This window comes from Halichoerus grypus, chromosome 3 (assembly GCF_964656455.1).
Source record: "Halichoerus grypus chromosome 3, mHalGry1.hap1.1, whole genome shotgun sequence".
Classification (NCBI taxonomy): domain Eukaryota; kingdom Metazoa; phylum Chordata; class Mammalia; order Carnivora; family Phocidae; genus Halichoerus; species Halichoerus grypus.
The window spans coordinates 145,231,681-145,259,057 of NC_135714.1; the positions used below are offsets into that span (position 1 = coordinate 145,231,681).

The 27,377-nt window shown below is 39.5% G+C and overlaps 1 protein-coding gene across 1 annotated transcript in view; it reads left to right on the top strand.

The window, feature by feature from the left end:
• PALLD (palladin, cytoskeletal associated protein) overlaps positions 1-27,377 on the top strand; it is a 243,404-nt gene that overhangs the window by 31,182 nt on the left and 184,845 nt on the right. Inside the window, exons 7-8 of the mRNA XM_036087528.2 lie at positions 3,261-3,380; positions 5,548-5,890. Of these exons, the coding sequence (XP_035943421.1) occupies positions 3,261-3,380; positions 5,548-5,890 (463 nt within the window). The remainder of the gene's footprint in view (positions 1-3,260; positions 3,381-5,547; positions 5,891-27,377) is intronic.

Consider the following 27,377-nt stretch of genomic DNA (forward strand, 5'->3'; position numbering starts at 1 on the left):
CTCAAACCTTCACTGATTGAGACGAAGGTGAGCAGAGGTGAGCATGCCTGAATTTATACCTTCCTACCCATTACACCACAGCTTGTTTTATAGGATGTAGTCATAATTTGAGTATGATTTATAGAAATACCTTATTGAAATTATAAAACAGTATAGAGCCTAGGTACAGAATTTGAATAAATAAATGTTTCTTTGTGCTATTATCAACACTATAGCATTGGAAGTAAATATTCTACTAATATTGAACCCAATTGGCTTTGTTTTCACCTGGGTAAAAATTGAGAAAGCCAGAAAATTATGTAGTGTTATCCATATAAATCTACATTTGCACTGGGTATACCAAATGGGTCTTTTAAAGGTCTGTTTTGATCGCAGAATTTCAAAAACGTGTATTACTCAGTGGTGAGACATGAAATGAGCAATCAAAGTCAGCTCATCTTAAGTCTTACGAGGCCCAGTGTCACCATATATAAAGCTATCTGATAGAGTATAACCCAGTGTGGTCAAGTGGTATTGCCCCCAAAAGTATTCCAGTGAATTGTGGAAAAGCTAGAGTCAGATATGAGCCATTATTTTTCACAATTTCTAACACAGGAAATCTTCAGGGATCCCATCATCTCAAAAAGAGAAAATAATGTTATTTGAAACAAAGCAACGACATTATTAAGAACTTAAAATAACTTGTAATTAAATAAACGCCAATGAATGGAATTCATGAATGGAATATAAAAGAAGACTTTTCACTTTATACTTTGTAGTTTGTTTACATTTGTTACTTTTATTTGTATTTAAAAGAGATATTTAAAGATCCTTTTAATAGGTAAAAATGTTTTTATTTTATAAGGTAGCACTTTTTTTTATTCCCTCATTCCATCTTTTTCCCCAAATACTACTTTCATTAATTTAATGTGTATCATTTCAGTTTGTATTTTTATATTTTTATTATATATTTAGCTAATATCCAAAAAATATTTAATACCATGTTATTTTATTTTTTTATTATGTTAATCACCATACATTACATCATTAGTTTTTGATGTAATGCTCCATGATTCATTGTTTGCGTGTAACACCCAGTGCTCCATGCAGAACGTGCCCTCTTTAATACCCATCACCAGGTTAACCCATCCCCCCACCCCCCTCCCCTCTAGAACCCTCAGTTTGCTTCTCAGAGTCCATAGTGTCTCATGGTTCATCTACCCCTCCGATTTCCCCCCCTTCGTTTTTAGGAAGGGAAAAATAAGGTAGCACTTTTAACCCACCCCTGGTACTTTTTCTTCCAGTGTCTAAAACATAATATATGCGTTGAGACAAATTTACTAATTTTTATTCCTGATCGTTGAATTGAAGGAAGACCCATTATTCTACAAGTCTGAAAAGTTTGCCCTTGGCGGTCTGTCAGAGAAGGAGGTTGGTAGAGGAGCATTTTCTCTTCTCCACTTACATCAGCTATGGCTGCACAGTACAGCATCCCCTAAATGAGTGTCTTAAAGCAGTACCCATTTGTTTAGTTCATAATTCTGTGGGTCAGCCATTTGGCTTGGCCTCAGCTGGGCAGTTCTGTGGTCTGTGTCAGGCTTTGCCAACCTCAGTTGGACTACCAGTGTGGCAGTGGTCAGCTTCCAGGTTGGCTGGGAATGAGTTAGTCTAGGTTGCTGTCTGTTGGAATGGTTGAGCTCTGCTCTGTGTAGCCCTTCTTCCAGTGACCAGCACAGACTTATGCACCTCGGAGCTCAGCAGGATTCCAAGAGATAGAACAGAAGTGAGCGAGGTCCCTTGAAGACCCCTGACCAGCATCACTTCTGCATTCTAGGTTAAAGCAACTTACAAGGCCAGCCACCCGAAATTCAGGGATTGGGGAAATAGATCGTACCACTTGATGGAGTTGCAGAGTCACATTAAACACATCTGTACTCTGCGTGGATGTAGAGAGGAAAATAATCGAAGCCATTTTTGCAAAAAGTCTATAATACAAAGTCTTAGACTGCCCACATAATATGGGAATAATCAATACAGTCTCTTTTTTGTGGGAATCAGAAATATATCCCTTCTCTTAACATTTACTAATATAATATTTTTATTGGTAAAATATAATTATTCAATTTAAAAATAGTCAATACACTCTAGATCTAGCTTTTTAATGCTAACAGGTTCTATTTACTGGCAGCAAAGCATTTACTATGTGCCAGGCAGTGTCCCAAACACAGTGTCTAGCCTGTCACAAGAAGAGGTGGTTGTTAGGAGTATGGAATCTGGAACCTGACTTGGCTTGGATTCTGATTTTACCACTTGTCAGCTATGTCACCTTGGCAAACTAATTAGCCTTATTGTGCTGCAGTTTCCTATCAATAAAATGGGCTAATAATATTACATCTAATTATAAGGTTAATAAAAGGATTAAATCTATTTTCAGTGCTGGTAACTGTACCTATAGCACCTGATGAGAGCTTTGTAACAGTCGGCTATTGTCACGGTCATGCTCATCATCCCCCACAGTAACCCTGTGATGGTTAATCCTATGAGGCATGATTAATCCAAACCCTATAGGTAGTTTCTGTTATTATCTCCATTTTACAGAGGAGAACACTGAAGTTCGGGGAGCTTGACTAAAGTCACAGAGGCAAGATATGGCAGGACCCTTACTCAAGCCCCAGTAGTAGGTTCGAAGTCTGGGCTTTTCATGCTTCACAGCACAACACCGTCACACTGTGACAGTAGCTTCCAGAGTAGTTGTCGGCAGGCCCAGCACTGACATATTTTGTTTTTTCTCCCCATTGTCAGCATTTCAGAGAAGGTTGATTTTCCCTGCTAATTGCTTTTCAGTTGAGCTGACATAAAAGGCAGCCGCATTGAAGTTGAAGGAACTTCCGCATATACTTAACTAAACTGGGCAGGAGGAGAATGGAGCTGGTGTCTACAGAGCATCTTTCACATACCAGGTGCAGGGATACACCCTTGGCAAATATCTTAATTTATCTTCACAGATACCCCATTAGGTATATATTGTCCTCATTTTATAGGTGAGGAAACCAAGGCTGATCTTGCCTCAGGCACAAAGGATGAGTCTGATGTCAAAGCTTTGGCCCCTGTGCTGAACTGCTAAATTCAATGTAGAGAAACTCTATTGTGAGTACTTTGTAAAGAGACTGTATAGTACTTGTTACCTGATTTGCTTGTTTTAGAAAGGCAGAGGCTCTGACCTCTTCAAGATGATCTTGTGGTTTCACTCAAATGAGTTATTCTGTTCTCTTCCCTTCCAGAGGAGATCTGTACCCTAGTTATCGCTGAGACTTTCCCCGAAGATGCAGGGATTTTTACATGCTCGGCAAGAAATGACTACGGATCAGTAACCAGTACTGCCCAGCTGATTGTCACCTCAGGTATGCAAGGAGTGAAAAATGGACTGGGTTCTGTTCCCTAGCACTTAGTGTGTGGTTCACCACAGCACAAAGAACTACCCCAGAGGAGAGCTCAGCCTTTAGGAATGCTTGCTGCCCCTCCAGGAGTTATCCTAACAACCAGTGTCTCATCATGAAACAAAGGCTTTGGGGGAGGGGGAATGGAAGTGGAGATGAAAAACAGAAAGATAATGACAGTGTAGCAACTGAACACACGAGGAGCTATTTTCTAAGTCATGTAACTTGGTCTTGGAAACAGTGGATCCGGTTTCCTAACATCCTCATGCTAACCCAGAATCATGCTGACAGCAGAAAGCCACCTCTGAATCAGAGGTGCGGTCGCTGTTCTCAGCAGTGCCAACCGAAGAGCTGGGACTTGTACAAACAAATCATTGTTTAAGCCACGATGGAAACTTCTGAAAAAGTAACACAAGATAAACCTAATGTAACTTGGAGAAGCCGTAAAGACCTTAGAAATCACATTTCATTGAAAATGGGATGTAATTCTGATACGAAAAACTAAAGCAGTGTAAGCAGTGTATTATAGTGTTAAGGCCAATATTCAGAACTATCTGGATTTTTTTTTTTAAAGATTTATTTATTTATTTGAGAGAGCAAGACAGAGCATGAGTGCAGGCGGAGGGGCAGAGGGAGAGAATCTCAAGCAGACTCCCCGCTGAGCAGGGAGCCTGATCTCACGACCCCGAGATCATGACCTGAACCGAAACCAAGAGTGGGACACTTAATTGACTGAGCCACCCAGGCGCCCCTGGATTTTTTTTTTTTTTAACTCAGAAATGTACCACTAACAAGGGCAACCTGAAACAGCTTTTTCCTTTATTTTCTTATAACTTTAGTTGACTATTTTCTGCTGTTACTAATTAGCTTTACTTCAGCTTACTTTTATTGTCTCATCACTGTTATTTACTTTACAGTAGTTTTTAAAATAGTGCTTCCACCAAGCCTGGCACATAGTACATACAGTAGGGAATCAAGAAATGGGCCGTGGCTGCTGAGACAGACTTGGGGAGAAGGACCGAGCTGCACTTTGATCTCTCTGGAAGAGTGAAAAGTTGGTGCTAGGTGGCAGCAGAAGCACAAACAAGACTGGCTTAAGGATATTAGAAGGGAAACTGTAAATGCTTTTTCATCTTAATTAAGAAAAGAAAGGTAATGTTCACCAGATGGGTGATGGAGCGGATCTGAATCAGTACTTTAAATGGGAAACAGACCACAGTTGGAGCTGCAGAGCAGGGAGGGTCCCAGTGTTCGATTCAGAGGTGGCTTGAGACTGTCCCATCAAATGGGCATCGCGGGAGTGCGGTGCTTCAACAACATGGCTGAAACTCTGGGCTCTAAACATCGATGTCGCGAAGATTGGTGTGCAGTATTGCCCATTTTCATCTGGGGTGCATCTGCTGTAGGCCGAACGTAATCAAATATTTTTTGAGCTTTCGGTTGACCTCAGTAAGCATTTTTTGAGTACATTCCAGGAGTCTGCTGGGCTCTGGGCAAGGTGAGGAATCCAAGGATGACACGATCTTATCTCAAGATGCTTTCAGTTTGTTGAGAGTTAACGAGTCTGTTTCTTTTGTACTGGATTACAGCCGTGACAGTCATCTGAATTGGAAAAACATTATAAATGAGATCATAAGACATTTTACTTAAATTCAGAATTCTACTTTCCTTAGATTTAAATAGAATGAATATCTATTGCCTACCTCATAAAGCCTGTATCGTTTGAGCTAATGTCCATGAGGCATAGGTGGGATGTTCATTCAGATCCACGGGCTGCAATGTGAGCCAACAAAACATTATTAGTTGATATTATTTGTGTTGTCATTTTTTTTTTTTTTACCAACTTCTGTGTTTAGATGTTGTTTGAAATTTGTTAATGAATTGGTAGCTGGTCTCCCCACTTGTGGGCTCAATCAGGAAATGAAACAGGTAGCAGTCCCTGAAAACCAGTTTGGAAGAACCAGATCCCCAAGTTGGCTTTGCTTGTGCATCGTATGAGAGAGCAGGGGAGCTACCTTTTCTTTAACAACTTAGTGGGGCACAAGGGATTCTCAGGTAGTCTCTGACAGCATGAAAATAACCGTTGAACTATAGCATCTTATTATTTTTTCCTCTCTCCCCCCTTCTTTAGCCAACACTGAAAACTGTAACTATGACTCAGTGGGAGAATCCAACAATGATCACTTCCAACACTTTCCACCTCCCCCTCCAATCTTGGAGACAAGTTCCTTTGAGTTGGCTTCAAAGAACCCATCTGAGATCCAGCAGGTGAACAGCCCTGAGTTAGGACTCGGCATGGCAGCCCTTCAAATGCAGTTCAATTCTGCTGAGCGGGAAACAAACGGAGTCCATCCCAGCCATGGAGTAAACGGACTGATTAACGGCAAAGCGAACAGTAATAAATCTCTTCCAACACCAGCTGTCCTACTTTCACCCACTAAGGAGCCACCACCTCTGCTTGCCAAACCAAAACTGTGAGTATTTCTGCATGGTTTTTATAATACTTTCCATACCCCTGCTGAATTGCCTTTCTGGCCAGGGAAAGCATTTTGCCTGGACTCAGCTATATGGCAAGTTGCCTTTTCTGCAGACAAGTCGTCCCTGGCTGATGTGACCTTGCTAACAAGGTGGGGGGGGGGTGTCCTTCAAAAATATAAAAGATGCCTAAAAATGAAGAAGGTAAATGAGAAGCTTGGTTAAATGTACCCTTTGCTAAAAGTCATAACTGGTTTCAGCTGTAAAAATATCTGTTCATGGCGTGGCCTTCCAATGTAGAGCAAGGATGTAGCCACTCCCCAGAGGTGATGGGAAAGGAGACCTACTTTGAGCTCGCTATTTTAAAAACATTTCCAAATGTTTTAAATTTAAGAATCAGTAAGGAAATCTGATAGAGATAATCCTGGGAAGACTGAAAGCTGAGGGTGGAAATTCAGTGTGCAGAACCTGAGGAGGGGAGTGAACCCAGAGATAACCAGGCCCCTCAGGAAGAAGAGTGCCCCTTACCACACAGCCTCCTTGGCTTTGGAATTCCATAGAACTGTTTATTTCCATGAATACCACCTTCATATTTGACATCCATTATTTCCTTAGGATGGTAAACCTTACATGAGCTGTCTTGGCACCACACAGCAGAGAGTTGTTATGAATAGAGCCATTACAATGTCAGAGAGCGGCAGAAATCAATGAACTCAATAGGTTCTATCATAGCACAACAGATCTTGAATTACTGCCCTGATAGAGGTCAGTGGGAGATGTCATATGTAATGTATACATACCTATGAGGTCACGTTTCCATGAGAATGAATTTGCCAGAATCTAGGAATTATTGTTTCCCTAGGATTGAACAGCCTACTCTCGTCTCCCTGTCATCAGCTCGTTTTTTAGAAATGTTAGAATGTATACAATATTTTCAATTAGAATGTCTTACATTTGTACATCACTTTGTTTACTCAGTGATTTCATGAGCCTTGTTAGACTAATCAAATAAATCAGCCACGGAATGTCTTAAGTTAGCAAATGGGCAGACAGTTTTAGAAGAATAAACTTCTGGACAATCTTGCGTTGCAGTTTCCAAAATCTGTCTATTACTACCCTGCACTTCATTTTGCATTTAGGCCAAGCTCGTTTTTCAGGCAATGGGGCTCCTAGGTGTGTATACAGTGGTGTGAAAAATAGCAGGTGAACACTGAATACCTGTGCCCCAGCTCCCCTGAGACGATGAGCAGGTAGAATGAACTGAGAAGTGGCAGCCTTACAAGAGAATTATACCCTGGTAGCTCCAACCCATAAAATTAATTGCCACTGCTGACTCCTTTTACCTTTGGGTTTTGAATATGTATTTGTAGTGCTTTTAATGAAACAAGGCACCTGCTCTCCTGAGGAAGACTTTTAATGATGAGGACTTGACTGTGCTCTTGATTAAATGAAGTGTATCTACCATAATGGCTGTCATAAATTGGATCTAAATCACAGGAGAGCAAACATGAGGAGCTGTGAACAGGCGTTTACAGCCCTTCTTATCTCGGGACTTTCAGCAGCTCGTCAGCTCATGGCTCTGCTTTACAGAGATGCCAGTGTGTGTGGTGGGAGGGGGGGTGTCTACAAAAGAGAACAATTCTGTGTTTAATGAGAAGAGGAGTAACATAGGGGCTCCTGGGTGGCTCAGGCGGTTGAGCTTCTGACTCTTGATTTCGGCTCGGATCATGATCTCAGGGTTGCGAAATCGAGCCCTGCGTTGGGCTCCTTGCTCAGTAGGGAGTCTGCTTGAGATTCTCTCTCTCCTCCCTTTGCCCCTCCCGCCAGTCATGCTCACGCTCTCTCTCTCAAATAAATCAGTCTTTAAAAAAAAAAGATGAGTAACTTAAGTACAAGTTTAAAGAGTGACATCGTGATTTGCTTATTAGTCAGATATTCAATACAACATAAGGTAGAGGAAAAATGGACTTTAGTGTTTAATATCCATATAAAGGGGTTACTCCCTGCTTCATGAGGAAATTTAGGGAAAGGCAGAGAGCACCTAATCACAAAACCTGGTAGCTTAGAAATAACATTACTTGTACCAAGTTTTACCACTGTTTTTTTTTTTTTCCCCAAATCTTTATGTGCTTAAGTATATCCTTAGAGTATCACTTAATTCTTTTCATATGGTATTATTACCTGCAGTTTACTAGGTAGAAAATAAAATATGTGATGACACCTTCAAAATACATATTTTAAAGTTTTCTTTAATACTTTTTTGGATTTGTTTTAATTACAAAGTAAATGCATGCTCGATGTGCCAATTCAAACAATATGGAAGTAATTAAAGAAAAAGTGAACACTATTTGCTTTTCTTCTTCCATCCTGCCTTTTTGAAGTTACCAGTGTTACTTGTTTGGTCTTTCACTCCTTTTGTATTCTCATGGTCTTTTCTGAAAAGGTTTCTCATTGTTTTAAAAGTGGTATCCATTGATAGAGGAGTGCTCTATCATTCCATGGAATGACATCTGCAATAATTCAGAATGGCATTGAAGTTATTGACGAGGACCACAGGTAACTGCCAAGTACAATTCTTACACGTGTCTATTTCTTTTTGGACACTGGGGAGAAAATGAAATTTTGCCTCATTGTTGGCAGTGAAAAAGTATGCATTGCTCTAATCTTTTTCCATTAGCCTGTGATTTTATTCCCTTTCATGAAAGGAGAGGCTTATATTTTGGGAATTCATGGTGTTTCATTCTTCTGAATCATTTGTAATCAAATAGGAAACAATTAGGAGGGGGGCAAATAATAGGAATTAAAACATTTACTCTTGGAATAAATTAACCCGAAAATCGTGTTTGACTTGTTAGATTCCTGAAGAAAGATCATTTTCAAAAAGAAAATCTCTTTGCGTTTTTTCTCTCAGTAGTTCCAATACTGATCATGAGAAGAAAAAAAAAAATCAAAGACTAAAGTGGAAAGATAGAAATGTCATGAATTATTTTCTTTAGCAAGGTCCAGCCCTGATCCCTTCTAACCCAACTGAAGTCCTCACCAATAGCTTTGCAACCCTCCCAGACTTCCAGCTGAGTCTGCCCTACCTGCCTGAGGGCGAGTTTCCCTGCTTAGTGTCCTGTTGATATCCACTTCAGTTTCTGCATCTCTCAGTGTCTTTGTCTCAGATACTGTCCCTCAGGTGTAAGTTTAACACGATTCAATATAGGCCATTCAGTAAGTGCCAGATGCTATGCACACTGGATTTGTGGCATAACTTTACCACTTGCTGTGGGAACAGACGTGCACTTAGAACACTACACAGGAAAAAATTCATAAATCAGAGTTACTTATGTGGCTTAATGTCTGATACTCAAAATCTATCACAGTGCGAAGAAAAGAAGCAACAAGGTGCTTAAGTCATATTTCTTATCACAGAAAAAGAGAAAGGAATAAATATAAACCTAACTTATGAGCTATTTGTTACATTATTTTCCTTGTTAGGAGTGCACCATATAAGTCTATTGCCTCCCACTCTCTGCAAATTATGTCTGAAGATTCAAAATAAACATAGGGCTCAGTTTGTTAATAGGAAACAAAATCCCTGCTTCTCTTTTATTCCTGCCGAAACACAGTTCTTCAAAGGCATGGATATGCATGGGATCCCCAGGAATAAACCCTAGAGGAAAACTTGGGAATGCCAAATTTAGTAGGTGATTTGCAAAGCATATAGGAAAGCATGGTCATGTTTTTCCACTGGGCTCACCTCCTGAATTAGACCAAACAATATCTAAATAACATGCTGCTTTCAAATCCCATTTGCTTCTTTGTTTTTAATATTCTTCCTGTCTTGTGGGAGGGAAGTAGAATATAAACTTGTGTAAGAAGCAAAATGAGAAGTCCAAAGGGAGATTTCTAAAGGGTGAATCAACAGGCAAGTCCTTGCACCCAGAAACAGGACAAGTCAGCAGATAAGATGATACATGTTCATCACCCTGGTGCTGGTAATATACACCTTAGCCTGAAAGTCCATGCCCTTTGACTGGAAGAATGATAATGAAATGTTTTTCAGAATTTTTAACACGCTTAATTAATAGCTAAGCTAGGTACGGATTTAACTCTCTTTGCTCCTATTCTTACTGCTTTCTCTTCCCCTGGCCTATAAAGAGAAAACAGCATCATCATTTCCAATCTGAAAAGGGTAAAATGAATCAGGCTTTTTGAGAGTGGCATTTCACTACCTTTGGTTCTGTCTTTGCCCTTTCTCTCAGTCCTACCCTTGACACCTACTTGCTCCTGCAGTTCTCGCCTCAAGAGAGGGGGGGCATGTTCTATAAACCCCTTCATACTAAGGTCCTGGGGATCTTGTGCCTCATGGCAGTGCAGTTGCGGACTGACAAAGCAAAGCTGCATCTTCATGCTAATAAGCGATAATAAGCAGCATGTGTAGTCAGAGACCCGTCCTTTTCACTGCGTGTGCGGGGACGAGAATGCTGTGTCGGAGAGATCCAAGAGGAGGAAATAGCAGCCTGTGTCCCTCTCTTTATCAGTGACTGAACTGCACCCGGCTTGCTATATTTGGAAGTTCCTTAAGTTTCCTCCACACTTCAAGCACAAGTTGTTCCCTTGCCTGGAATGTTCTACTCCCCAGAATGTTCTGCTACTAATAGCTGGCTCCTTCTTGCTTTCGACTCCCAGCTTAATGTCACCACCTCCCCTGACCACCCAACCTAAAGCTAATTCTCCAGCTATTCAACCCAGCTATTCTCCAATAAATCATCCTCTTTCATGACCGCAGAGCATGCAACTCTTTCTGATAGCTTCCTATTGACTTCTTGTTAGTGTGTGTCCTGCTTTTGCCCCACTATTATAAGGTAAGCTTTTTGAGAGTAGAAACCTTAACCATTTTTCACCAGGACCTAGATCAGGGCCTGACATGCTCAAAAACATTTCTGAATGAATGAAGCAAGAACAGACCAACAAAAAGGAAGAGCAGGGCCTCCCGTGATTAGAGCAGGCCTGTTTGTTCTATTTAACTTCACACCTAGATGTGCTGTGAGACTCATCAGTTCCAGAATTTTCCCACTTAATCATACTTTTCCAGCTGACCTCATTCACCTTATACACAGAATGATATGAAGAACTAAATAAGAATCCTCTGGACTAAAATACATTGGAAAAGTTTGTCCAGCCAGGTTACTCAATTTAGGGACCCTTTCAACTCCTCCCCCTTTTCTCCTGTGTTCTCATTTCATTAACATCTTACTTTAAAACATCCTGGAGGAAGTGAGACATTTGGAAGGTCTAAGAGGACATTTTCCTTCTCGAGTACATACTTACAGCGTCAGCTGGCCACAACACAATCAAACTGCCGAGTTCAAGGTGTGTGTACTTGACATGTTAACACCCCCAGCAGATGCCAGACTTTTGATGAAAGGCTGAGAGCTTCTGTGCTACTCCCTTCCTGTCCTGTTGATGTTGGACTGCTGCTCAAATTCCAATGTGTGGCTTCGTCAGTATGACTTAGAAAGTTGAACATTTTTCCATCCTTTAACCTCTGCTAATTGGGATGCAAGAACTCACTATATCACTGACATTAGAATATAAATGGTTTCCTAGGTTCTATTCTATAAGCATTACCTTCTAGGTTTAACACACAGGCACACACACAGGCAAGGAGAAGATCAACACACAGTTTGGGGCAAAATAAGCAACAAAGGTCAAAGAGATGCAATCATCAAGCAATTGTGAAGAGGTCCTTAAATGTACATAAATGTATTTAAGAATCTAGCACTTTGCATTCTCTCACTGTTAATTGAGCATCTGCAAAGTGTTGGATAATGCTGGGTGCTGAGGACACAAAGATGAGAAAGACAAAAGCATTGCTTTTGAATATCTATAATTTAGTGATCTCGAAGATCATATTGGCAAGAATGCACACAAGAATTCTACACATCTTTTAACATTATGTAAATCTTGTAGACCAATGACTGATTCCTAAATTAATTTCAGTGCAATGCAATTACCTTCTCTTCCCAATTTGAGGTTTGGAAGATAAGCCATTCTGCTTTTGATCCTGAAAACTTAATAGGCACCAGCTTCCATTTCTGGTTAAATGTTTTTTTTTTATCTGCTGAGTCTAGTCAAATAACAAAGCAGTTTAGTAGTAGTGAAAGTGCAAACTATGGAACCAGTAGGGCCTTCAAAATAATATTAGGGCCAAAAAAAAAAATAGGGCAGAAAGTAGTGTTTTCAATTTGTTATAAAATCACATGTGCGTGCGCGCGCACACACACACACACACACATTCACCAGGCACGTTGGAGAATGGTGAATAAGGAACGTAGGCAAGATCATGGCCCCAGTCCTGTGGCACCTGGCTATGCATGCAGATACGGGCTCATCAATATGATGATGACTTTGCATGGACAGTGTTGGTGTTGGATCACTTTAAAAACAACCCCTCCCTGAAGTGGAAAATTCAATCAAGGAACTTCCTGAAGTGTGAAACCTTTAACTAAGGAATAACATTTTGATGTATTCTTCCTTCTGATTTTTTTCATGTAAAAATTGGCTCTGACACAGTGTCACATTCTTAGATATTAGAATAACAGTTCTTTGCCATGCTAGTGTTTTGGTGAATGTAGTGTTTTAATTACATTTCCAAAAGGAGGTTGAGTCCTTATTTTTATGGCTAGTTGTCTTACTTGGTGTCTAAAATATAGTTGGAAATACTTCCAGATAGCCTGTGTACATTCAAAGTGGTACTCAACCACCCGTAAGAAATACCGTATGTATATCTCAAATATTAGATGCTTTCCAAGAAAGAGCACCACGATAGTGCAGTATTTCTTCAACATTTCCATCTCATCTTGCTTCAGTATGTATGAGAGTTCCTTTAGTGATTACAAAGTAAGTTGAAAAAAGTCCCTGCCAGGTAGGGGCCTTTTTGAAGGGAGAGGGCTCAGCTCAGAGATCAGACGGAGCCATATATGAACAGCATGCTCAGAGATGATACCTTGGATCTCCTGTTGAAATAACAATGTAGTGTTAAGCCCCCCCAAATAGAAACAGTTATATATGCAGCTTAATATTAATTTTATGAAAAATAAAATCTTAAACCAACTAAAATGTGTATTTTTATTAGAAGGAAATAGATCAAAATAATGCCATTGGTCCTCTGGTGGAGTTTTGAGCAGATTATATTTTCTTGTTAGTTAATCATGGGTTTCCAACTTCTTTTTTTTTTTAAGATTTTATTTATTTGAGAGAGAGAGAGACAGAGATAGTGAGAGAGAGCAAGAGCAGGGAGGAGACAGAGAAGCAGGCTGAGCAGGGAGCCCGATGCGGGACTCCATCCCAGGACTCTGGGATCATGACCTGAGCCGAAGGCAGATGCTTAACTGACCGAGCCACCCAGGTGCCCCAGATGCTCCAGGTTTTCAACAATAAGGTTTATTACATTTGTAATTACAGAGTATTTTTTTGAAGGAAATAAACACTTCCAATTCTGTCTCCTCCATCCTCCCTTCTGCATTTAACATCAGCTCATTCTTCTCTTCATCATAGATGCTCCCTGCTCAGTAAGAATAACCAAGCTCAATTTTGAGCACAGTTGGAAGCAGAATGTTCTGGCACTGAATGCTCTCACTTTCCCTCTTGGAGCTCCTCTCTTCTAGGAGCCAGCGGCTTCAGGATTCCATCTGGGTTTCTAGAACCCACCTTAGGAAGCCTTCCCCAGAAAATGTCCTAAACTCCAAAATGACTTTGCTTTTCCATGAACACTTTCTCTAACACCCCCACACCAACCAAAACTCCCATTCTTTCAGTTGTACATCTGAAAAGTGACAGGAATAAGATAATTTTTCACCTTAAAGCCAAAAATAAGCCAACTGTTTTGAAAACCATCATTTAACATATAGTCCATAGAAGGCCTTCCACAGAAAGGAGGATGAAAACTTTTCCCTCAGAAGTAGCAGTGAAGGGGAAAAGATGTGAGAATGGAAAACTGAGGTTCCAAGTCAAATAACACTATTACCAGTAAAATAGGTGATGAAGGCATTTGCTGAAATAGGAAGGATAATTGTGGTAAATGTGAAATTAAGAACAGTGAAAAAGGCTGAAGACAACTCTGAGAAGTGATCAGGAGTACCAAAAAAGGAGTCACACATTTCCTAGCAAGAGTGAGAAACCTATATTAGACTCAGTGAGCATGTTTTGTGACTTTATTTCAATCATAATCTGTACTCTGAAGGGAGGAACTGGCAAGATGCAGAAGTATAATATTTAAAGTCATGGTCCTCAAGAAGTGTCATTGAAATCCTCATTCAAGCAGTATGTGGCGTCAGAAAGGAAATGGTAAGCCAGATCAGGACTTAAGGGGGCAAGAGCTACGACTTAAGAAAATGGAAGTAACAACAAGAGGGAAAATGACTCAACGGGAGAGTGAGATGGGAAGATAGGGAAAGGGACCAGTGTTTGTGGTCAGAGGACTCTGAAAGGTCAAAATCTTAAGAAAGAACGAACCTCCAAGTGATGAAGGAATTTAAGAGATTATCTGTGTGCGTGGCTAGTTGAGGTAGAAGTTAAGGTCATCACAGTAGAGGAAGTGGTTGAGGAACCATGAAGTCAAGATGTTAGAAGGAACTGAACATGGATGATGGCCAAAGGTGATGGTGGGAAATGAAAGGCTAAACAGTAAAGTCATTGAGAAAAGAGGAAATGGCTGAGGTTGTTGGTGACAGGCAAGGAAGAGAGAGATTGTAGGTGGAGCACAGACTTCAAAAGAGAAGCAGATGTTGGGTGATGATGGCAAAACTGTTGTAAGAAAAGCGTTGGGAGGGGCACCTGGGTGGCTCAGTCGGTTAAACGTCTGCCTTTCCGCTCAGGTCATGATCCCGGGGTCCTGGGATGGAGCCCCACAACGGGCTCCTTGCTCAGTGGGGAATCTGCTTCTCCCTCTACCTCTGCCGCTCCCCCTGCTTGTGCGTGCTTTGTCTCTCTGTCAAATAAATAAATATAAATCTTTAATAATAATAAAAAAGAATAGCATTGGAAAACAGGGAGCATATGGGGCCCTCCATGCTCAAAGAAGATCATGATGAAGTTAGTGACATCATCAAGGAAAGAGATTTCAGTTAAGACAAAAGCATTTCTGATGAGAATGGAAAGTGAGGATGTTGGTTAGAAACAGTCAAAGAATCTCATAGACAATAGAAGGAATCTGGAGAAGGATCTAAGGGACAACTAGAGAACGAAGAACAAGGAGATAGCTGTAGGGGAGAGGTTTGCATCCCAGGAGGTAAGCTGAGAGAATAAGAGAACAAGAATATCCTGGGGGATCACTTACTGTTATTTCATGAAGATTATTTGTAGTTGGAAGCTGATAGAGCAATTTCCAGTATAATTCATACTTCTTTTTGGTGCCCTATGTCAGTTACATTTCAGCACCACGATCCATTTTATGGTTCCTAACCTTTTCTATCCAAGGCAGACCTTGAGTTGGGTTTTTATTGAACAAGCCTATTTCCTATATTTGGATATTTTGAAACAATTGTTCTCAATTAACGAATCTCTCATCCATATAAATCGGATTTCACTTTGTGTCTTCAACTTTTACTACTGGAGAATTTATTTCTGTATACTTTGGGCTAAAATACGGTAGGTTGCCAATTTTTTACCATTGATTTATTTTTTTTGCGAATGTGTAAGTTTTTCATTCAAACTAATACATCACCTAATGGTGAGAACATTAGTAACAGGGAGGTTTATTTTAGTTGGTTTCTATTACATATGTAAAAATGGACGGTTCATTTTCTCAACAAACCTAAGAATGACTACTTCCTTACTTGACTAAAGTTATGATTTTACAGACCTTGTGGATAACACTGGAATCTACGTAGATTTTTGAAAACCTTTTCCATATGTGGCAAGGAATTAGATATTCTTTCATTTGGTTTTAAGAATAATTCATATATTAAGCTAATTCAATAAACTATGCAGATTTTCATGAAACGAGTTGGCTGGAAAAATCACATGTAAGTTGAACACATAAATTTGCTTCATTATTCAAAAGGGAACTGTAAATTAATTGCAGAGTCTCAAACTTTGCTATACTAGGTTCGTGTCTTCTGACCTCGGGATGTGACGGTTCCCACAGGTATAATACCGCCTGCTCTGTTTCTGAAGGCTTCTGTGAGTATGCACATTGATTGTTAAAGGTTTTTAATCCTGCTCAGAGGAAATGCCCCAGCAAATCTATCCATCTACTTAATTTCTACATCCACATTCCCACTGTGTTTGCTCTACCCCATCACTGTGTTTGCTCTACCCCATCTCAACCTTGAAAATGTATTTGCTCTGTGCCCTGCTCCATTTCACAGTGTCTTTAAGTCTGGTTGTTTTTTTTTTTTTAATTTAAGTGGAATGATGGAGGTATCTACAGTGGGTAGCATTTGAGGGACTCCAGATGAGAGCCTCCTGATATGAAGCTGGTAAAACCATGGAATCACCAATATACTATCCAAATATTTTTACTTTACTATGTATGTCAGGAACCAAAAAGAGTTAGGTGCAGCTATCTGCTATTCCTTTTCCTCAGAAGAGTTTATAAATAGGTCAGATATGGGTAATTATATGCCTCAGCTATAATTTTAAACTTGCTGCTTTCCTAGTAATTGGCATTAAATGTGAAGGTTGTGAAAGATTTCTGGAAAGACCAAAAAATATTTTCTTGTGCTCATTTCTTTCTTTGTTCAAATAGTTCATATGCCATATGGTTTCAGGAATGTATCATTATATTTAATGTTTGTAGCAAAAAAAAAAAAGCCATAAAAGATGGCCCGAGTTTAGTGCAGTGCAAAGTAAAAAAGTCTTTTGTTCTCTGTACTTTCTAAGATCAAGTTTATAGTTTGGACTTCCATATAGTTCTAGCCACGGGGTAAATCCTTGCTCTGGATGATTGTGTTTTCATGACTCGTGCCTTCCGCTCCTTCATAGCTCTTGCTTTCTTCAAAGGGCATCCTTTAAAACAAATGTGAAATGATTACACTTATTTGTATTCTACCACAAAGCAATTTTACACAGAGAGGAGAGGATTATTCATGATGAAGCATTCTAGAATAACATCAAGAGTTCCACTGCATGTTTTTGTTCTAATTATTCTACCATTAAAGAGCAGAATTATATTTGGTTGTGTCATTATTAAAACTTTCTGATACTAAACAGCTGCCTTACTAGAGAAAAGTATAATAAAGAATTTTTTGTTTTTACCAAAACTTGGCAGAGGGAGGTTTCTAAAAGCAATTGCATGGCTCCAGAGCATCCTTTTGCTTGAAAAGTTGATTTACACTGAAGACCCTTGTCCCCATTTCACCACGATAGTAGCTAGAGAGAAATTTGCATTTTGTTATTTTGCATTATAACCAATGAACAAAAGCTGCCTTTGTTGACTCTGAAGTTCTGCCTGGTGCTATGCTGTGAGCAACCGTTCTGCTTTTGCTTTGTAGCTGGGGCCGTATCTAATCTGCTGTCTTCTCAGACTGGAAGGTCTTAGAGTAGATGAAATGCAGGCAGGCAAATATGCAGACTTGAACCTGCCCCAAACATAGAACTATGGATTTGGATGGAATGAGGAGAATGTGAAGGGTCCATGCTAGCAGGAGGTATCTAAGACATCTGCCAATTTGGAGTGTTTTGGGGAGCCCATCCTGTGACTCTACATCTGTGTCATGGGGCTGAGTGGGAGGTTGGTTTGAGTTAAGTTGACATTTTCATAAGTGCATAACCTCTGAAAAGTGACCAGAAGTTACTCCAAGTTTGTTGATGTCTGCAGATGTATAAATGAAAGTTTTGAATCCATGTCCTTCTCCCAGATCAGTCAGAACTGTACACTCCGAGTAGACTAGAATAAAGTAGTTTTAGATGATTTGAGAAAATAACCATGCTCCTCTTGCTAACTGCATTCCACTTGGTTATGAGCAATCTGTGAGATACAATCCCAGATCAATAGGTCTTTTTTTCTCCTCGTGTCAGATTTCCTCCATGATCTAGTTTCATATGGAATTTATAAATTCATAAACATCAACATTTCTTATTCTAGGGAAGTATTCATTTCTGGGGTCATGGTGAATTTAGCATGTACTGCAGTTTACTGTTTAAAGGTAAAACGGGATTATCATGGAATTCATAAAAATTGAAAAACCACTAAATACATTCATAAGCCAAGAGACTTCCATCTTGCGCCAGACACTCCACCCCTAATAAAGGCAAGTAATAGTTTGGATATTTATTCTGACAGAAGCCATTGTTGTCATCCTGTACTTAGAACAAGCAGACATTTTTGACATTTGTTCCTCCAGAAACTCTTCTTGCTACTACTTATGTAACCTGGACATGTTTCATAGTGATACGACATTTCAAAACAAAGAATTATTCCACCACAAAAAATTGTGTAAGAGACTTTGTACAAATATGAGCAATCAGTATTAATTACTGAAATATTTGGAAAATGACCCTATGGTACATTTGCACTTTATTTTTCCAGTCTTGGTCATGGATTTTTTGTTCCACACTGAACCATTTTTTTTGTTAGGTCTCATTGGGACCATCAGCGCAGCTAGTCAGTATCTTTTTTGTTTTTCTCATGACATCTTTCTGCTGCAAAAGTAGTGCCCCTGAAATGCAGCAGACCTCCCTCCTGGAATTCCCCATCCTCTGCTCCATTCTTGACTAGCTCTCAAATCCTGATGCACAGCCGTTCCCCTAAAACCTCCTTCAACATCGTCCTGGAAGTGCTTTTCACCTTTTTCCTATGCTGGCTCCCTCAGTTCTTAAGGCTCTCTGTTTCATTTTTTTGTTTTATTCTCTTATTTACCAGAAGCGCACCCTCTGGCAGCTTTCAAAGAAAGAGTGTAGGACAGATTGTTTCTAGACCCTACTTCTCTGATATCCTCACACTGAATTGATAGTTTGGCCGGGTTTAGAATTGTAGACTTTACCTAAGATTTTTGAAAGAATTGCTTCAGATCCTTCTAGTTTCTTGTGTTAGTGCAGAGGAATCCAATGAGAATCTGCCTCTGGTCCTTTGTGTGTGACTTTTTTTCATTCTAGAATACATAGAATTTTCTCTTTATCCCTAGTACTCTGAAACTTCTTTGATGATATACAGTATTTTTCAGACACTATAGAGGATATTCAGTGGCCCTTTCAATCTTAAAACTCATGGGTATACATCCTGGAAAATTTTCCTGTATTTATTTTTATGTCCTCTTCACGTTTTCTGTTCTCTTTCTGAAACTTGTATTAACGTGATGTTAGAACTCCTAAACTGATGTTCTAATTTTCTTGCCAGTTTTCACTGAACTTTCTGTAGATCTTTTCACCTTTGTCTTCCAAATGTTCTGCTGAACTTATTTCTATCATATTTTTATTTCTCAAGACTTTTTTTCCATTCTCTAATTTTTTATGGCATCCGATTCTGTTTCATGGATGCCATGATGTCCTTTATCTTTTTGCAGATATTAATCATTGGAGTTTCCTTTTTGGGGCATAGGGTGACTGTTGTTATAAATTAGCTTCCCTGCATTTTCACTATTCCTTCATGTTCCTTTTCTTCTCCGTGTTTACTTGGACTGAATTTCATGTTTGAGGGTTTTGTTAAATGTCTCTTTGGCACCAACAAGTTGACTGGGAACTGTGATTGGTTGGGATTTGTCTCCTGGTCGGCATTACGCTAGGATTGAGCAGGGACCCCAGTTGCCAGTATCTACAGGTCTTTTCTCATAGGTTAATCAATTTCTCCAGAAAGAAAGGTACTCAGTTTCCTTCCTGGAGCAAGGGTGGACAGGACTGGTATTTGCTTGGCAGACAGAATTTGGGAGCTGAACAGGGGAAAGGGGATGCCTTTCATCATTTAGTAGATACATTCATTTAATTCCATATCTCCATCTTCAGCCTCTTGTCTTGCTCTTTCATTCTGCTGTTCCAGGTGTTTCTGGATCTGTTTCATACTGACTCTGTGTCCCAGTCATGGAAACCTTCTGTCTCCTGACATGGTGGAGGAGGAATGGTTTACTAGCTACAAGAGCAGTAGAGTGGGCACGGCTGGTCTCCTACAGACTTTCAACCGATCCTCCTATAGCCCCATCCCTCTCTCCTACCTTCTGAGGATTCTAGTGGTCAAGTTTTCTATTGCTCAAATTAGCTTCCTTCTTGTTTACTTCACCTTCTGTAGCACTTAGATTTCCACTTTCCTATCCTGCTAACTTGGTGACAACTCATCCATTCACTTTTCATTCCAAGAACTTAAAATTTTTTACTTTTCTCTCTCTTCGCCTCCCTCACCCTCTCCCTGACTTCTTTCCTTTCCCATTCCCCCCCCCTTCTCTCCCTTTTTTCAGGATTTAAGGGAAGGAGCAAAAATAAATGTATCTATTCAGTCCACTCTGTTTAAATAAATGCCAATTTATGGCTTTGGACCTTTTTTATTATTTTAATTCTAGTATAGTTAACACACAGTATTATATTAAGTTCAGGTGTACAATATAGTGATTCAACAATTCCGTGTATCACCCAGTGCTTATCATGACAAGTGCACTCCTTAATCCCCATCACTTGTTTCACCCATCCCACTTCCCCTGTGGTAATAAGCATCAGTTTGTTCTCTCTAGTCAAGAGTGTGTTGCTTGGTTTATCTCTCTATCTCTCTCACTCGCCCCCTCTCTTTTCCCTTGCTCATTTGTTTCTTAAATTCCACATATGAGTGAAATCATATGGTATTTGTCTTTCTGTGACTTACTTTGTTTAGCATTATACTCTCTAACCTCATCCACATCATTGCAAATGAAAAAGTTTCATTCTTTTTTTACGGCTGAATAATGCTGCTATAAACATAGGGGTGCATGTATCCCTTTGAATTAGTGTTTTTGTAATCTTTGGATAAATACCCAGTGGTGTGATTGCTGGATCATAAGGTAGTTTATTTTTAACTTTTTTTTTTTTTTTTTTTAAGAGAGAGAGTATGAGCATGGGGGTGGGCAGAGGGAGAGGAAGAGAGAAACTTTAGCAAACTCCTTGCTGAGCTCGGAGCCTGATGCAGGGCTTGATCTCCTGACCCTGAGATTATGACCTGAACCAAAATCAAAAGTTGGACACAGCCAGCTGAGCCATCCAGGTGCCCCTAATTTTTTTTTTTAACTTTTTGAGGAACCTCCGTACTATTTCTGGAGCAACTGCACCAGTTTGCATTCCCACTAACAGTGCAAGAGGGTTCCCCTTTCTCTGCATCCTTGCCAACATTTGTTGTTTCCTGAGTGGTTAATTTTAGCCATTCTGACAGGTGTGAGGTGCTATCTCTTCATAGTTTTGATTTGCATTTCCCTGATGTTAAGTGATGTTGAGCATCTTTTCATGTGTCTGTTAGTCATCCATACGTCTTTGGAGAAATGTCTGTTCATGTCTTATGCCCATTTTTAAATTGGATTATTTGATTTTTAGGTGTTGAGTTCTGGAAGTTTTTTATATATTTTGGATAGCAACCTTTTATGGGATATGTCATTTGCAAATATCTTCTCCCATTCCATAGGTTACCTTTTAGTTTTGTTGATTGTTTCCTTTGCTGTGCAGAATGGACCCTCTTTTTAAAGGAAGATTTTTTTTTTCCAACCTAAGAAGGCAGTATAGGACAGAGACAGAATTTCCACCGCTGACAAACTAGGTGACCTTGGATAAGCATCCCACTGCCCCTAAGTCCAAGTTTCTTTTTCAGTAAAAGGGAATTATGATAGTACCTAATCAGTACCACAGGATTGTGGTCACATGAAATAATGTGTTGTCATAGAACATGCCATAGGACAAGTACTCAGCTGATACTGCCTATCATTGTTTCTTATTATAAGAGAATGTTAATGATGAATACTTTGTTACTTGACTATACATACAGAAAGTTTCTGAAATAAGCAACTTGCAAAACTTGTAAAAAAACAAAACAAAACAAAAAAACCCAAAAAAAACAAAACGGGCACCTGGGTGCCCCAGATGGTTAAGCGTCTGCCTTCAGCTCAGGTCATGATCCCAGGGTCCTGGGATCAAGCCCCGCATCAGGCTGGGAGCCTGCTTCTCCCTCTGCCTCTGCCTCTCCCCCTGCTCATGCTCTCACTCTCTCTATCTCTGTGTCTCAAATGAATAAATAAAATATTTAAAAACAAAACAAAACAAAAAACAAGTGAATTCTTTATTATGTTCCTTTTTCTTCCTCTACCTTGAAAATGTGGTGAGGAAAAAAATATATTAATAGAAAAATCATTGACCAATTAGAAGTCTTTGTTTTCATTCAAGTCACCCTAGGGTTCCTAAAAATTATACATATTATATATGTACATATAGATATATGCATATTTCACAGTGGGCTGAATATCAGAAATGGGGGTAGTGATGATGGCAGGCTACAGATATTGGGCTACAAAACGTTGATAGACATCTTGTTCTTTTGTAGAAGCTTAGATATACAGTCATGCAGAAAACAGTGTTGACAGAACATTTTGTGCGACATGTTACACACCCCTGGCTAAAGGCTGAGAATTCATACTCACCATGCTTTCTGCTTGGAAATGTTGGAGCCTTCAAAACATTGTATTTTAATAACCAACTGAGATGTCATTAGGGAGATGTTTCTAAATTCGCCAAGGCCTGGAGACATCTCCTATAACAAAGAACTGTGCAAAATAAAATATACCTAGAACTTCCATCCAAGTCTCTGGCATCCAAGAAATCCCTGTTCTACAATATCATGTGTACAAAATTTCCCAAGAACTTCTGACACTTTTCTTCCTCGTTCTCTTAAAGTTCCCACTTTTCCTTTTCCCCTCCTATTACCATGTAATTGACTGGCTTAGAGTCAGAGATAACCAGTCAATAACTTGACGATCAAATCTAGAGATGGTCTAGAGAAGACTTGAATCATTATATGCAAAAAGAAAATGAATATGTATTGTTTGGGATAAGTCCAGAACAACCTGAATTGACAATGAAAGAACCCAGTAGGCTTTTCTAGGAAAAAGCCAAGCACTTCTCCACTCTTCTCTGCTCCAAAGCCAAACAGCATCACTGGAAGTTCAGAATCATGCAGGGTCTATCAGAAAGGTTACTTAAGGCCAGGGATTCTGACCAGAAAATTCAAAAAGTATAGGGTGTTTAAGAACAGTTCTAAAAGTAAACATGAGCACAAAGTGCAATTCTTCCCTTTTGTTAATCTTAAACGAATTCATTTCTTAAGCAGAAACTATCTAAGGGCAAATAAAAGTGTTAGATGGATTTAGAATGTAATTCATCAGAACCTTAAATGCATATTATATAGATTTGTTTATCCTAATCCGACAGTACAGGCATACCCTGGAGATATTGTGGGTTCGGTTCCAGGACCACTGCAATAAAGCAAATACCACAAGTACAACAACTCAAATTAATTTTTTGGTTTCCCAGTGCATATAAAATTATATTTACATTATAGTCTATTAAGAGTGAAATATCATTATGTCTAAAAAAAAACTCCAATGTATATACCTTAATTAAAAAATATCTTATTGCTAAAAAATGCTAACCATCATCTGAGCTTTCAGAGTCATAATCCTTTTGCTTGTGGAGGGTCTTGCCTTGATGTTGATGGCTGCTGACTGATCAGGGTGGCTGTTGTTGAAGTTTGGGGTGGCAGTGGCCATTTCTTCAGAAAAGATAACAATGAAGTTTCTCATGAATTGACTCTTCCTTTCAGGAGCGATTTCTCTGTAGCATGTGATGCTGTTTGATAGCATTTTATCCACAGTAGAACTTTTCAAAATTGGAGTTAATCGTCTCAAACCTTGCCACTGCTTTATTAAGTTTATGTAATATTCTAAATTCTTTGTTATCATTTCAACAATCTTCACAGCATCTTCACCAGGAGTAGATTCCATTTCAAGAACCACTTTCTTTGCTCAGCCATAAGAAGCAACTCCTCATCCTTTCAAGTTTGATGATGAGATCGCAGCAATTCAGGCACATCTTCAGGCTCCACTGCTAACTCCAGTTCTCTTGCTTTGCCCACCACATTTATGCAGTTATTTCCTCCGTCAGACCCCTCAAAGTCATCCTGAGAGTTGGAATCAGCTTCTTCCAAACTCCTGTTAATGTTGATATTCTGACCTCTTCCCATGAATCAAGAATATTCTTTTTTTTAAATTTTATTATGTTATATTAATCACCATACATTACATCATTAGTTTTTGATGTAGTGTTCCATGATCCATTGTTTGCATATAACACCCAGTGCTCCATGCAGAACGTGCCCTCTTTAATACCCATCACCAGGCTAACCCATCCCCCCCTCCCCTCTAGAACCCTCAGTTTGTTTCTCAGAGTCCATAGTCTCTCATGTTCGTCTCCCCCTCCCGATTTCCCCCCCTTCATTCTTCCCCTCCTGCTATCGTCTTTTTTTTTTTTTTAACATATAATGTATTATTTGTTTCAGAGGTACAGGTCTGTGATTCAACAGTCTTGCACAGTTCACAGCACTCACCATAGCACATACCCTCCCCACTGTCTATCACCCAGCCACCCCATCCCTCCCACCCCCCACCACTCCAGCAACCCTCAGTTTGTTTCCTGAGATTAAGAATTCCTCATATCAGTGAGGTCATATGATACATGTCTTTCTCTGATTGACTTATTTCGCTCAGCATAACACACTCCAGTTCCATCCACGTCATTGCAAATGGCAAGATCTCATTCCTTTTGATGGCTGCATAATATTCCATTGTGTGTGTGTGTGTGTGTGTGTGTGTGTGTGTGTGTGTACCACATCTTCTTTATCCATTCATCTGTTGATGGACATCTTGGCTCTTTCCATAGTTTGGCTATTGTGGACATTGCTGCTATAAACATTGGGGTGCATGTACCCCTTCGGATCCCTCCATTTGTCTCTTTGGGATAAATACCCAGTAGTGCAATTGCTGGGTCGTATGATAGCTCTATTTTCAACTTTTTGAGGAACCTCCATACTGTTTTCCAGAGTGGCTGCACCAGCTTGCATTTCCACCAACAGTGTAGGAGGGTTCCCCTTTCTCCGCATCCCCGCCAACATCTGTCGTTTCCTGACTTGTTAATTTTAGCCATTCTGACTGGTGTGAAGTGGTATCTCATGGAGGTTTTGATTTGGATTTCCCTGATGCTGAGCGATGTTGAGCATTTTTTCATGTGTCTGTTGGCCATTTGGATGTCTTCTTGGGCAAAATGTCTGTTCATGTCTTCTGCCCATTTCTTGATTGGATCATTTATTCTTTGGGTGTTGAGTTTGGTAAGTTCTTTATAGATTTTGGATACTAGCCCTTTATCTGATATGTCATTTGCAAATATCTTCTCCCATTCTGTCGGTTGTCTTTTGGTTTCATTGACTGTTTCTTTTGCTGTGCAAAAGCTTTTTATCTTGATGAAGTATGGCATCTAGAATGGTGAATCCTTTCTAGGAGGTTTTCAGTTTACTTTGCCCGAATCCATCAGAGGAATCCTTATACATGGCAGCTATAGCTTTGTGAAGTGTATTTCTTGAATAACATGACTTGAAAGTAAAAAATACTCCTTGATCTATAAACTGCAAAGTGGATGTTATGTGAGCAGGCATGAAAACAGCGTTAGTCTCATTGTCCGTCTCCATCAGAGCTCGTGGGTGACCAGGTGCATTGTTAAAAAGCAGTCCTATTTTGAAAGGTGGTCATATTTGAAAGGCTCTTTTTTTCTGAGCAGGTCTCAGAATAAATATCAGCAGTGGACTTAAAATATTTAGTAATCCATGTTGTAAACAGGTGTGCCATCTTCTAGGCCTTGTTCCCTTTCTAGAGCACAGGCAGAGTAGATTTCCCATCATTCTTGAGAGCCCTAGGATTTCCTGAATGGTAATGAGCATTGGCTTCAACTTCACCAGCTGCATTCACCCCTAATAAGAAAGTCCCTAATAAGAAAGTCAGCTTGTCTTTTGAAGCTTTGAAAACAGGCATTGACTTCTCCTCTTTAGCTATGAAAGTCCTAGATGGCATCTTCCAATAGAAGGTTGTTTCATCCACACTGAAAGTCTGTTGTTGAGTGTAGCTACCTTCATGAAGTATCTGAGCTAGATCTTCTGGAAAGTTCACGCAGCTTCTCCATCAGCACTTGCTTCACCTTGCACTTTGATGTTTAGGAAATGGCTTCTTTCCTTAAACCTTATAAACCAACATCTGCAGCCTTCAAGCTTTTCTTCTGCAGCTTCCTCACCTCTCCCAGCCTTCCTAGAATTGAAGAGAGTTAGGGCCTTGCTCTGGATCAGGCTTTGGCTTAAGAGAATGTTATGGCTGGTTTGATCTTCTATCCAGACCAAACTTTCTCCACATCAGCAATAAGACTGTTTTGCTTTCTTATCATTGGTGTGTTCACTGGAGTAGCACTTTTGATTTCCTTCCAGGACTTTTCCTTTGCCTTCACAGTTTAGCTAACTATTTGGTACAAGAGACCTAGTTTTCAGCCTGTCTCAGCTTTTGACATGCCTTCCTACTAAGCTTAATCATTTCTGGCTTTTGATTTAAAGTGAGAGACGTGTGACTCTACCTTTCCCTTGAACACTTGGAGACCATTATAATGTGTTTATTGGTCTAATTTCGATATTGTTGTGTCTCAGGGAATAGGGAGGCCTGAAGAGAGGGAGAGAAATGGAGAAATGGCTGGTGGGTGAAGCATTCAAAACACACACATTTATCGATAAAAGTTCACTGTCTTCTATGAGCGTGGTTCGTGACACCCTAAAACAGTTAACAGTAGTAACCTCAAAGATCACTGATCACAGATCACCATAAAAAATATGAAAATATATGAATATGTGATGAACACAAGTTTGAAATATTGCAAGAATTACCAAAATGTGACCCAGAGACATGAAGTGAACAGATGCTGTTGATAAAAATGGCACCAATAGACTTGCTCGACATGGGGTTACCACAGACCTTCAAGTTGTAAAAAATGCAATATCTGCAAAGTGCAAGAAAGCAAAGCATAAAAAAAACAAGGTGTACGCTATATTCTTCACAACTCATTGTTTGCTTTTTAAAGCTATTTCACAAAAAAGAAAAGTCCTAACTAGCACGTTGTCATGTAACTAGACGTTCTAATTTCAGTGGTGAAATAGGTTAGAAAGCTTATATAGACATTCCTCAGTCTTAGAGAAAATGGATTTTGTGTGCATAAAACATAAAATAGAAACTATGGTTAAAAGAATTTTTAGAACCTCATATAGACATAGGTTCTTGGTATCCTTAGTTTAACTCTTCTTTTAATTGAGGTATAATTGACGTTTAACATATTAATTTCAGATGTGCAACATAATCAATATTAATGTTGCAAAATGATCACCACAATAAACCTAGTTAACGTCTGTCACCATACATAGTTACAAAAAATGTTTTTCTTGTGATAAAAGCTTCTAAGTCTTATTGTCTTAGAAAATTTCAA